Source organism: Microtus oregoni, unplaced genomic scaffold, assembly GCF_018167655.1.
Source record: "Microtus oregoni isolate MIOR12 unplaced genomic scaffold, Mior012 000057F_ref0000458, whole genome shotgun sequence".
NCBI lineage: Eukaryota > Metazoa > Chordata > Mammalia > Rodentia > Cricetidae > Microtus > Microtus oregoni.
This window is the reverse complement of record NW_024543833.1, coordinates 6,479,130-6,492,027: the sequence shown is the minus strand read 5'-3', so window position 1 is coordinate 6,492,027 and position 12,898 is coordinate 6,479,130. Positions and strand designations below refer to the sequence as shown.

General features: G+C 42.8%; 1 protein-coding gene across 11 annotated transcripts in view; it reads left to right on the top strand.

Annotated features, from left to right (window-relative positions):
* The window catches only part of Tcf4 (transcription factor 4), a 343,351-nt gene that overhangs the window by 304,849 nt on the left and 25,604 nt on the right, over positions 1–12,898 (top strand). For all 11 annotated transcript variants that reach the window (XM_041639270.1, XM_041639273.1, XM_041639271.1 and 8 more), the window contains 4 exons: positions 248–315; positions 1,432–1,510; positions 3,888–3,964; positions 6,399–6,602. In XM_041639270.1, the coding sequence (XP_041495204.1) occupies positions 248–315; positions 1,432–1,510; positions 3,888–3,964; positions 6,399–6,602 (428 nt within the window). The remainder of the gene's footprint in view (positions 1–247; positions 316–1,431; positions 1,511–3,887; positions 3,965–6,398; positions 6,603–12,898) is intronic.

Sequence of the window (12,898 nt, the reverse complement as noted above, 5' to 3'; positions counted from 1 at the left end):
AAGTAATAGCAGGGGAAACATTTTGTCTTTAAATCAAGGTGTCAGGTTTACATTTTATCTGTTAAAAAAAAATGTAACATGAATATATTTGACATCTACCTCGGCAAACAAATTAATGCTAATTAAAGATTAATGTGTTATAATTAGCATTAAAAATGCAATTAAATTGTGAGTAAATGGACCAGGAATAGAAAACTGTTAGACGTCTCACTGCCTGGTTTTCATATTTTGCCTTTTGTTTTTGCAGCAAATAGAGGAACTGGGGCAGCAGGCAGCTCCCAGACTGGAGACGCTCTGGGGAAAGCCCTGGCTTCGGTGAGGAAATATTGACTTTGGACTCCACAGGCACCGCTTGTAGCAGGGTGAACTTTAATCAGAAGTGGACATATGGAATTTTAGAAAATAAATGCAAATAGCTTTGATGAGGGGGTGGGGGTGAAGGACCACTGAGGCTTTTTGAGGAAGAGCGATTTCACCTCCTTTGGCTAGCTTCTTTGATCTTGTTTTCCCACTGGTGTTGGCTGGGGTTAATCTCTGGGCCTTTTGGCTCATGTAGTTTTCTGTGTCCCCTTTTTCTTTCTTTCTTTCTTTCTTTTTTTTTTTTTAATCTCTAAAGTATTGTCGATGCCCACTGGCTAGCTAAGACCGACTCTTTAAGAGTCAGTTGCAAGACAGTTGGAAAGTTACATGGGGGAGGGGGGATGACAATAGCTGAGGTCCATGGGGGACTTGTCCCTTGATTGGCACCTAAGGGACTTAACTTCTCTGCCTTGGCCAAGCACACTGCCAGTAACCTGGAGCTGAACAATTCAGTGACAAGGTAACATCCCTTATTCATTCAGCTCAAGTGCTGTTCCTTGGATTTTCTTTAGAGGCTCCACATGGTTATTTACGCTTTTAAGAAGAAATTCATTCTTGCAAGATTTGTGTCTTGCATTTTCCCCTCCCTTCGTGAGCGTAAAATAAGTTCAAGTAATATCAGCATGGAATGCCAAGCAAAAGTCCTTATTTAATCTGGGCTCTCTTGTGTCCTGTTCTCAGATGCCCTCATGACAGTAGCCATGATACTGTCCAGCCTCTTGGTTTGGGGAGGGAGAAAGGAAAATTAGAAAGCTGTATCTCTTCAGCTTGCTCACAGCAACACCGCCAGTAATGGGTGGGAAACGGACAGGGGCTTGGAGTTGGCTAACCCCACTTCCTTTCCTACCATTACGTACCTCCAATGGGATTCTTTTGCGAGCTGGAAGTTATTGTTGCACTTTTATTTATTTATTTTTTTTTTTTACCACTTTTGAACGTTGTTGGTGCAGTTGAGGGCCGCAGACATTTTGTGACTTTTGGGTTTTAAATGAACTGCATGGGTACTTTTGTTGTTTGAACGTTATGTATTCGAAATAAATGAGAAGCTCTTTTCCTCCCCTCTGCTTTAAGATCTATTCTCCAGATCACACTAACAACAGCTTTTCATCAAACCCGTCAACTCCCGTGGGCTCGCCTCCTTCGCTCTCAGGTACGGTACTCTAAATTTCTCTTCGCAGGTGTAATAGGTTGCAGAAAGACCTTCTACACTCCCACTGCCTACAGAGATCTCAAAACATAGCCCTTCCATAGACAAATAGAAGGGGGTGGATGACAAAAACTATAATCTGAAGGTTCATTTGTATCCAATTATTTTCTTAGAACGAGGCGAAAAGGCATTTCTTAAACTCTTCTGAGTTCTCCAGAAGATGTTCAACAGCTGAATCATATATTCCAATAGAATTTTTCAAAGAAGTAGTTAATGTAGCCATAAATGTCTACTACTTAATTACCAAGTAGAGGCTATGTAAATGAATCCTTCCCTGGAGACATTTGAGCCTTCTCTAATTCTGTTGAAGTATTTAGAGGAAAGTGTGATTTTGTACATAAATTGTTACATAATTCTGTAAAATAAGAGGAATATTTGTCTTTTAAATACAATTGCTATGATGTATAGCTTTTCATCAAATAATTAGAGGTAGTACAGTTATATAGTAAATCATCTTACTTTTCTGAGGTACATTTGAGTGCCCCACAGACCTTGTTACATGAATGCTTTCAGAAAATTTGCCAGAGCCTTGTCCACGTCTCAGATCATTGGAAAGAAGGCAAGGTGGCTTACGTGCAAAACTGTCACATGTCTACATGACCTTATTGGAATTTGGAATAGATTTACCTTGCTTAAACATTGTGTCCTTGAATCCTTACTGTTCCCTATGAGCTACTGTTAAACCAAGCTCCTTTGTAGAAAGTAGGAGGTTTCAAACTACTTAACAACTTTAGGAAATGGTGGCTGCAGCATAGCTGGGGTTTAGCCCCTGTGATACAGCAATTTCAAAGACTAGGACAGTGATGGGGTCAACTGGATCCTCCAGTTAGTCTGTTCTGGGGCGACCACTTTGAAATTGGGAAGATGCAGGGTGATTCTAAGATGGCAGCAGAACACCCCACCACGGCACAGATAAAAAGCTCAGTATCATGCTGTTCTGCCCTGGCACCAGCTTCTTAGGCTCTGAAACCATTACTTCAGATATCAATCTCCCAAACCAGAGAAGGACTGAGTACAAAGGACTTGAGATAAGAGGAGGAGCACATGGAAGTAGGTGGAATGCCACATTTACCGCCTTAAACAAAGCAGCGAGTTCCGTCGTCCTGAAGTGTGAGAACAGCTAATGTCAGATGTCCTGGTTTTGTACCTAAGTGTACCGAATAGAGGCAAGGCTGGGTGGTTTGTCAAAGGTATGCCAGGAACAATGAGAGAGCTTGCCCAGGAGCCTGGTACCCATGCTCTGGCTGCTGCTACACCTTAGGTAACGATGGGGAGGTGGATGCACAGCCCTTCAATGACACCTCAGCCTGAGCAACCTGCTCTAGGTAGAAGGCACACAAAACAAGCCTGGGGAAGCCACTTTCCTCATAATGCATTTTGTAAGACCACATGTTACGAAGAAAGAGCTTTTATGAAGATATAAATAAGGGGACAGATTGCTATTTTCACACCAACGGCTCTGTCCAAATTCTGTCAAGAAAAGTAATTGAACAAAATACCCTATTTTTATTTAGCATAAAAATACACAGGCATACCCAGAAAATTCAGGAAGAATGGATTTTAAACGTGCTGCCAGCACCAGGGCATGGGATCTTGAGCGAGCTATCACAGTTATTGTTTTTTGTTCCTTTTTTGAGTTATACATTTTCTAAGTTTTCTACAGTGTACGTGAACTTTAAATTGGTTTAAATTTAAAAGTAGCTTTTGTCTTGTAGGTTTGGATATAGGGAATATATCCTAAAAGGCTCTTTGGAAGAAACTCCTTAGTGGTTGTTGTTAGTGAGTTTTATCCTCTCTGCTTTAGTGAAGTGCTCTGAACTAACCTTATTTCCTCTAGAAGTTTCTGAGGGGATTCGTGAGAGAGTATGTACAGAGCATGAGCTAAGCACCAAGTTCGATCCCCAGCACTAAAAGGTTTTATCTCATTCCATAGACATCTTTAAAATAAGAGTCAAGTTCTTCTGCGTTAACCAGGGGATTTTGGTTGAACACAATCCAGTCTCCAGTCAAGGCCTAATCACCCCCTCTCTTTGGCACCCTTGAAAGCACCATGGCTTTCCATTCTCCAGTGACAGATTTCTCCCAGAGGAGAAAGTTGGACCCCACAAACTCTTCCCATTCACAGAGCAGCCCGAGGACACTGTAAGCACATGAAAAGACTACATGTTTTACATTTGAAAGGTTTCTCTGATCCCCAGATTTTCATCTAGGAAGATTCAGTGTATTTGTCTTATTGAGTAGCGAAGATCAACATTGCTCCTTTTTACTTATGGGGGGTTTGCATACACGGATCTGATTGTATTTCTCCTTTCTATGTCAGCAGGCACAGCTGTTTGGTCTAGAAACGGAGGACAGACCTCATCATCTCCTAACTATGAAGGACCCTTGCACTCTTTGGTATGTAACATCTCAGACCTCACTACTTTCCAATCAGGTTTTCCCTTTTTCTACCTCTCTAAGACTCTTACTTTCGCTAGTCACTAGTTAAGGTCTACATTAAGAACACCAGCTTGTTGGAGCCAGTCATTAGGCTGTGCTCATCTCTTTGGCGATGGTGGCTTAGATGCGACAAGAATGGGAACCCAGGACTCTAAACACCTAGTGTCTAACGAGAGATGTGCCTTCCTCCCAGCTTCTTTGGGAAAATTCCAGAACAATGAGTACCTAAGTTGTGAGGTCTGAAATCCTTGAAGAGGCTCTCTCCCTCCACCCTCCCTCCCTGCCAGATAATTGTGGGCCATTTCCACCTAACCTTAAGCAAGAGGCCTAGCACTTATGTCTCCTCTATTGTGGTTCTTGTAGGAATGCAGCAATTTTACTTGTAAAGAAGTGGCTATGGTTACTCTTCCAGGGGGGAAAGCTAAACATTTCCATGAGCTTGATTCATATTATAAATACTCACAGGATGATTCAAAGTCTGGCACTTTTATCTTCCTCAGCTCAGGGTAGGCAGAGCTGGAATTATGCAAGAACCAGCCCTGCACCAGGCAGGTTTGGTACCCACATGAGTGAAGTAGTAAGGAGCCTTTTGTCCCTCAGGATCGAGGTTTTCCTCTTTTCCTTCATACTCTGAGAGGAAGCATTGTGGAAAGCAAAGAATCCCATATCTCTGCCCATGTGCCTGTCTATGGTTTAGACGCTACTCTTTTCCTTTTCAGTTTAGTTTTTAAAGGAAACTACGCAGATGAAAATACAGAGGCGAGTGTCTTCCTTCCTCGTGTTCTTCCTCTGTGAACTGTATGAATCATCCAATTATGCATTTTCACCAATAAAGACAACTGCGCAGAGAAAAAACATGCCCGTGACCCAGCTCTTTCTTTATAGACTACATCCCATAGCCCAGTAGTTTTAAGTACTTAACCGCTGTAGACTGTTCTCCATCACCCAGCCATCAAATGCAGCCTTTATTCAGCTGGAGAACTTAGAACAGAGCTGTGGACCACAGGTTTTCCTTGTACATTCTGAACACACTCACAGGGATTCTTAAGGAGAGCCCTCTCTCTCCACCAAGCAACTGTTAGGCAGAAAGTATGCCAGGCACTTGTATGATTTCTTTCCATGCTTCCATTGACCCAACTCTGTGCTGTCATCCTCTACTTTTATAGATTCAAAACTGGAGACTCAGAGAAGGTTAGTAAGGTTCTCTGGGTCAAATGAGTAGCATGGCCAGCAGGCAAAGGAGGTCAGATAGCCCCCAAGGCCACCAAATCAAAATCGGTTGTACCATAGACTAAGCCTATTAGACACACATTCTTCCTGTCAGTAGAGAATAATTAGAAATGGCTTTTCTCATGCAATGGAGCTGCACATCTGTTTGCTTAGCACTTTCAAAACCAAGTAAACTATAGCATGTTGTAGTCAAAAACAGCACTAGGTTTAAGTTGAAAAAAAGGGGGGGAAGGGGAGACACATAGATGCAAACCCTGACTACTATTTCTTGGCAATAGGACAGAGTGATTAATTCCCTTAATTTTTGAGCTATGTTTTCACATGTCTATAGAAGGAACAGCCCTGTCCTGTCTGTCTGTGAATACACATGGCACATGGGTTGATGAGATGGTGCATTTTAATCTCTCCACTGGCAAGTAATACTTAATTATTTGCTACAGTAAAAAGGGAGATGTTCCTGTGCTCTCTCTCTCTTCCCCATTAGCTATAGCATAGGCCTCATCTAGGGGAAGAAAACTAGGACCTTAAGGACTCGATTGGAAAAGAATGATTGGCTTTTCATTGCATAAGGTAATGGATTTTCTGCTGCAGTATAGACTTTGAAGTCAACTCTAGGTCCTGGGTCAATGACCAAGCTGAGTCTTTGTTGTTCTTCAGTCTCATGGTTTTTATCACTTTGAGTGACAGAATTTTTAAGATATCTTTGCTGTAATAATTTCTGATCCCCCTCCCCCCAACTTGAAGAAAATTTTGTTGAAAAAAAAAGAGATCGTCTTTCCAATACTACTATTGTGCTTTTTAGCCAGTGCTTGCCAGAGATTTCCTCAAATTCAATGCATGTTTTCCTCTCTAACATAAATCTAAATTCTCTTTCAAGCTAATGTAGTCCAGTATAGCATATGTACATAATAATGTCCTCAAAGAATTGTTGAATTGACTTTGTTTGTGAAAAATAACCCTACAGTTTTAACATTAACGTTTTCCACCAGTTTTCTAGGAAGGACGTTATTTATTTTTATTATTGTTCTCAGGAAGCAAACTTTATTGGAAACATATATTCCGAAAGCCAAAGTGTGGTCTGTGGCAACTCAGTGTTCTGCTTGTGTAACCTGTGTGTGCGTTTCAAACTGAATCGCATCTCACATCATTTATATACCAACAGCAAAGCCGTATTGAAGACCGTTTAGAGAGACTGGACGATGCGATTCATGTCCTCCGGAATCATGCAGTGGGCCCATCCACAGCTGTACCCGGTGGCCATGGGGACATGCATGGGATCATTGGACCCTCCCACAATGGAGCGATGGGTGGTCTGGGCTCAGGGTATGGAACTGGCCTTCTTTCAGCCAACAGACATTCGCTCATGGTAAGTGATGTGGATACATGACCTCTACTTACGTAGAATTAGAACTTCAAGTGCAAACACTACCACTACTCTCTGTTTTTAAGAAAAGCTTTATAGAGATATAATTCACCGTATGGATGATTCATGTATTGATAGTGTACACTTCAGGGTGTTCATAGTATTGTGCAGCCATCACCACTGTCGAATTCTAGAATGTTCTTGCCTCTTGTAAAAAGAAAGACACCAAACAATCAAGCAGTCACTCCCCACCCTCTTCATACCCCCTCAGCTCCTGGCAATCCCTGATCAACTTCCTGTTCCTACATGTTCTGGGCATTTCTCATTTTAATGGGATTACACCATGGGTTGGCCTTTTCTGATTAGCTTCTTTCTCTCTATGTTTTAAAACCTGTGTTTTTCCCACATGCTAAAGCTTTATTTGTTTTCAGTGCTACTTCCCACTTTTCAGGTGACAGGTTCTAGGACTGCTTTGCTCTTTGGTAGTTGCCTGAAAACCAAACAACACGCACCAACTCCTATGAGTTTCCATGCACAAGATTTTATATGAACATGTTTTCGTAAGTTGCTGGGTCACTGCTCATTTGTTCATCTTGATAACTTTGATCAAAGCACATAACTCAACTTCGTGTTGCATGAGTGATATTCCAAATATGAGGTTTATATACCTCATAAAGACAAAATGCTACCTTTTAGTCTCAGGGTTGGGAGGTAGAAATAAGTTGTGTATTTGCCTTGTATGTGAGTCTGAGAATGTCTATAACAACATTAAATGGTAACAATTAGCTGATAAATCAGGTAAAGTTTGCTGTATTGTTGATTTTGCATCAACCTGCTCCTTGCACATACATGGTGGCAAATGTCTTGTTGCTCTGCTTGACCTTTCTAGGCTTTTCAGAGCTGCTTGGGTGCAAGGCTTTTTTTCCCTTCTCACTTCAGCTTCCCTGTAGTGAAATGGTTCCAGAAGGAAATGCAAAATAACCATGAATACTTGCGCAGTTCTCATTCCATAGCATTTTTTTTTTTGGTCTTTCTTCAATTTCTCTTAATTAAAAGACTAAGATGAAGAGTGCCATCCTGCACAGTATAATACTGAAACCTGCAACTGATTAGAAACTAAAAATGTGGGTCCACAAATAGGAGCAGTGAACTCACATCTAAAATGTGCAAAGATATTTTTCAATGCCAGTGCTATTTTTTTCTTAACTTTTTTTCTTTATCTTGACCTCTACACTAAAAATCCATCATTGAATAAAAATTGTTTGCTTGTTCATCAGCAGTTGCTGAGGAGTTTACAAAGGAAAGCCTAGGTTTTAATTTAGCCTGGCCTCAGGTAATGTGCTAAACTCTTGGGATGCATATAATATGAGATTTTCATTTGTATGGCTCTCTCTTCCTCTCACTTTTTTTTTCAACTACAGTATTTAAACAATACTGCTTTTAATTAAGAAATCTGGCTTTATTAAAAATCCAGATCTGCAACTTATAACCATTTATGTGTATCTGCTCTTAATCAAGAGAAAAATAGTCTAATTTCTGTAGCTGCGTTCACTTTGCATATGTTAGCCGGATGCGGCATGCACCCAGGACGTTGATGTAGAAACTGTCTTTCCCATAAATATGTAGCTTGTTCTTAAATACCAGATGGAGGCTAAGCGTCTCTTTAGCATGTTAAACTGTACATAGATGCTATTTGCAATTATTTGACCTTTGAGTTGCCTTCTCTTTGCGTCTGATGCCGAAAGGGGACAAGAGGAAAAAGAAAGCAACAACAACAAAAAGCACACTACAGTTATTTCTGAAGAGGGAAGTTGAGCTGACTCCAGTGGAAAGAAGAGAATAGACTAATTTCTAAATTATTTTAAATAACTGGCCAGTTGTATGCAGACACCTCTTGACTATGTCACTGGGATGCTATATTAAAGACATTACGATTCCAGTTTACTGATTAAGACAGGTTCTGTCCCACTCTGCTAGCTGTGGAGCCAGCCAGAGCTTAGCCTTCCTCCAGAAATGTGCATGTCTGTAGCCATGCCCTGTGAACCCAATCGGGTCTTGTCAGCCTTCTAGCTTCCTAAAAACCCTGTAGCCCCTAAAAATCTGAACTCCCCATCCCAGAAGCCTCACGTGTGTGGAAGCGATTGGACTGGCATATCTTTTCTCAACACAAACCAGTTTGAATTTCAAAACAAAAACCTAAGGACAAAGGAAATAGTTTTCTAATTTAGTGAGTCTGAAGTTAACCTTTGACCATTTGATACATTCCACAATAAAAACAAGAGGGGAATCAAAAAAAAAATCTCCTTTCCCCCCAACAACTACAACAAAAAATTCAAGGAGGATGCTGGTAATGTTTTCCACATTCGAATTTTAATACATGAAACAGGCTTCCCAACCTTGGCCAGCTGCAGGAAGTAAAGTAGCAGTGGGTTCAGACCGGAAACAGGGCAGAGGGGGCTGGAATGGGGCTGGCTCCCAGCTACACACCTTCCTTTGTTGTTCTGGGCTGGAAGTGAAGGCGCAGAAACTTGAGACTCACCCTAAGGCTGCTTTTGTTTTGAGCAAATCTCTGTTCGAACTCTGCCTCCTGATTCCTTCTGATTAAAGAATAGATGACTTCAAATGGTCTTGACCTCTGCGCTCTTCTTCCTTCCTTCCCAGTCTCCTGAAAATCAAAACAAAATGCCTTGATAACGTGGAAGATGACAGAAGCCTTTCCTTCCCCGGCAGCTTGGGTCTGTGGTGGGGAAAGCTGTGTGTGCTTCTGCCCCGGCCACTGCGTTATCTCATTTAGTTGCTCACAAATTGTACTTAGCTTTTGATTCACAAAATGTCCTCCTTGGTCTCTGGGAATTTACTAATTATTAATACAATAAAAGGGATGTTTTCTCCCACGGCGGCATGGCTCAGACCGCTGGAATAAATGGCAGATAAGCGGGGCTTTCTAGATAACGTTATTTGACTGTGCTTCAGAAACTTTGAAGGAACTTCCATTGTCTGTAAGAATAGGATGAGCTCTGTGGCTCATCAGCCAAGACCCTTGATGAATCACCGAAAGCCTTATATTTAGCCATTGTATTATGCAAAGGTTTTCCAACCAAATCAGTGTGTGCGCATGGCAAGAACAGGCCCCATTAGGTACTTCTTTTGCATATGTCCTGGATTCATCTGCCCTGTCCACTTCTCTCTTCTCACCCATGGTCGAAGTTCTGACAAACTCCTGCTCTTCCAGGAAGCCATCTCTTGCTGCTTCTGTCTATAGCAGTCATTTTCTGCAGTTCCCCCCCCACAGCACCCCGTTTCACAGCACAGTGAGTCATACCCCTTCCAGATATTTATCTTAGCCAGCGTCACAGAACACTGGTTCTTTTATAGGGACAACTTCAGTATGACTGGCAGGTGTAAATTCCTGGAGTGCCACATTTTATATTTTCTCTCCCTCGCTGGAAATAGATTGTCACTCGGTGAGAAGAAGACTGACTAGCTTGACCCCTCTGGTCTAGGCTCTGGGTCAAGCAGCTCAGGTGGCATTATAGAAGTCCAGTGAGGAGGAGCATGGTGGCCCTCAGGGCTGGCGATGTGAACTTCCTGAAGTCCAAATAGGCTAAGACATCCATCTCCATTTAAGTTTATTGACCTTACTCCAGACTCCCTGCTCTGTTTGGCTGCCATAACTCCTTCCCAGACATTGTAAATACTCCTTTTCAGGACTAAAGTGCAAAGAGTTGGCAATTTTCATATGTTGGTAAGCATCAGTTGGCAGAAGAAGGTTCTGGGCATTTTATGATCTGGATCCGAGAGTAGTTGGGTTCTCTCCCGTGAAGACTGGGAGCATAGCGTAAATGTGTAAAGCATTCTTTGTTGGGTTTTTTGAGATAGCTTTTCTCTGTGTATCTCTGTCTGGCTGTCCTAGAACTCACTCTGTAGACCAGGCTGGCCTCGAACTCTCAGACATCCACCTGCCTCTGCCTCTGCCTCTGCCTCTGCCTCTGCCTCTGCCTCTGCCTCTGCCTCCCCGAGTGCTGGGCTTAAAGGCGTGCGCCATCACTGCACGGCTAAGCATCTTTGTCTAAGTACCTCCTTAAGTCACCATGTAGGTGCTGAGTGGCCGAGAGGTATGGACTCTTCCCACTTGAGTCAGTGAGGAGATAACTTTAAGTCACCAAGTCATGTTTCTTGCCATAACGGCCTCTTTCCCTGGCAGAGTCTAAGCACATATCTCTGACTGTGGGGAAAAATGAAAACAAATGGGATTGTCTCTAGTTGGGCAATCTTGCCACTTCCAGTTCCGCTCTATATCTCCTCCACCTCATGGTTAATCTTGGCATTTAAATCATCCCCTCTCCTCTAAGCTGCTCTAGGAGCAGTCTTCTCAATGCGGTCCTCCTCATTATGCATTGGCTATTATTCTCAGATGGAGCCTTTCAAGCAGCTTCACCCTGTCTCTTAGTGGAACAGGACGGACATCAAGCATGTCTTGATGTGGCCCCGTGTATGCCCCTGGTTAGATAGACTCAGCAATGTTGTGTTTATTATCAATATGCAGTTCCTGTGGTTCTCAGTTCCTTTTTGGGCAAATTCTGCTTGTTCATTTCAAGAACATTAGCTGTGGTTGCAAGTATCAGGCGCTTGCTCAGTTATGGTCTCTAGTCTCTGGGGCTCACAAAGTAGTTGGAAAGAACCACTACCTTTTAAACAAATTGTTGTGTGCTAGTCCACTAGACCCTATAAGAAAACAGGGACGCTTTTACCTAGAAGGGACAGCCTCACGGCCTCCTGTTATAGGAAAAGTGCCTTGTGTGTTCCTGTATATGAAACCAAGGTCTTTGTCCATACTGGGCAGGGGCACCCCAGCCCCCATCTCCTTTTTAATTCCTCCCTCCCTCCCTCCCTCCTTTCTCTCTCCCTCCCTCCCTCTCTTCCTTCCTTTATAAAAATTGAAGTAGGATTTCCTAATGTACTCAGGTTTACCTTGAACTTACTTTATAGCCCAAGGTGGCTTTAAGCTCTCAATCCTTTCTCAGTTTCCATGTTAGCTAGCCTCACAAGCTTAGACCACAGTACCTAACAGCAGCAATCTTTCAGGAGCTGTGGCTGACTAAAAGATGGAGATGTCCTGTGAAATTTGCCTGTCCCCCATGGCATCCCACAAGCCTTCACATTGAACTCCTCAGCCGGGTGGGGTTGTGGAACACCTTTAGAAACCATCAGTGCAAAGAGAAATCTTAACTCCATTTCCTTCTCTCTGGAGAGTTTAGCTTTTGATTTAAAAATTTATTCAAGCCGGGCGGTGGTGGCGCACGCCTTTAATCCCAGCACTCGGGAGGCAGAGGCAGGCGGATCTTTGTGAGTTCGAGGCCAGCCTGGTCTACAAGAGCTAGTTCAGGACAGGCACCAAAGCTACAGAGAAACCCTGTCTCAAAAAACCAAAAAAAAAAAAAAAATTTATTCAATTAGCTTATGCTGAGGGATCAGTGATCTTTCTTCAGCTGGCATGGAGCATATAGGAACTTAGAGGGTGTAAGACTTCGTGGACAAACAGTTGACTTCTGCTTGCATAGTTGAGCTTGGATTATTGAATTTTAGATGCTGAAAGCAGCTCACAAGTCAGTTAGCCCATTGCCATTGTTTTGCTACTAAAGACTGAGACCTTGAAAGGGGAAGTGATTCAACCCTGCTTGCTTGGCTAGTTCTTGGTTGAGCAAGGCTTTAAAACAGACAAGCAGGCCAGCAACTGCATCAACTTTTTTTTTCTTAAAAAAAAAAAATCGTACTGGGGCTTGGTTTGGCAAGTGTTCTACCCCTGAGCTGTAGCTCTGGTCCTAGGATCCTTCCTACCACGTCCTATACAGTGCGCTTCCCTTTTACTCAGTACCCTAACACTTCCAAAACTGTGAATGGTACTACTCTTGCCGGGCGATGGTGGCGCACGCCTTTAATCCCAGCACTCGGGAAGCAGAGGCAGGCGGATCTCTGTGAGTTCGAGACCAGCCTGGTCTACAAGAGCTAGTTCCAGGACAGGCTCCAAAACCACAGAGAAACCCTGTCTCGAAAAACCAAAAAAAAAAAAATAATAATAATAAAATAAAACTACTCTGTTCCCTGTGCTTAGGTAATGAGCTCCCATACACTCTTCCTTTGTGCCTGGCTTTAGCTCTACCGATCATACTAAACCACCACGTGGGGCACCCACTGGGTGCTCCTGCACTGCTGCCTTGACTGCATTTCCTGGCAGGTCATCTAAGTGAACATAGAGATTAGGAACTTGGCCTGACGAGTGTGAGCAGACGTATCGGCCC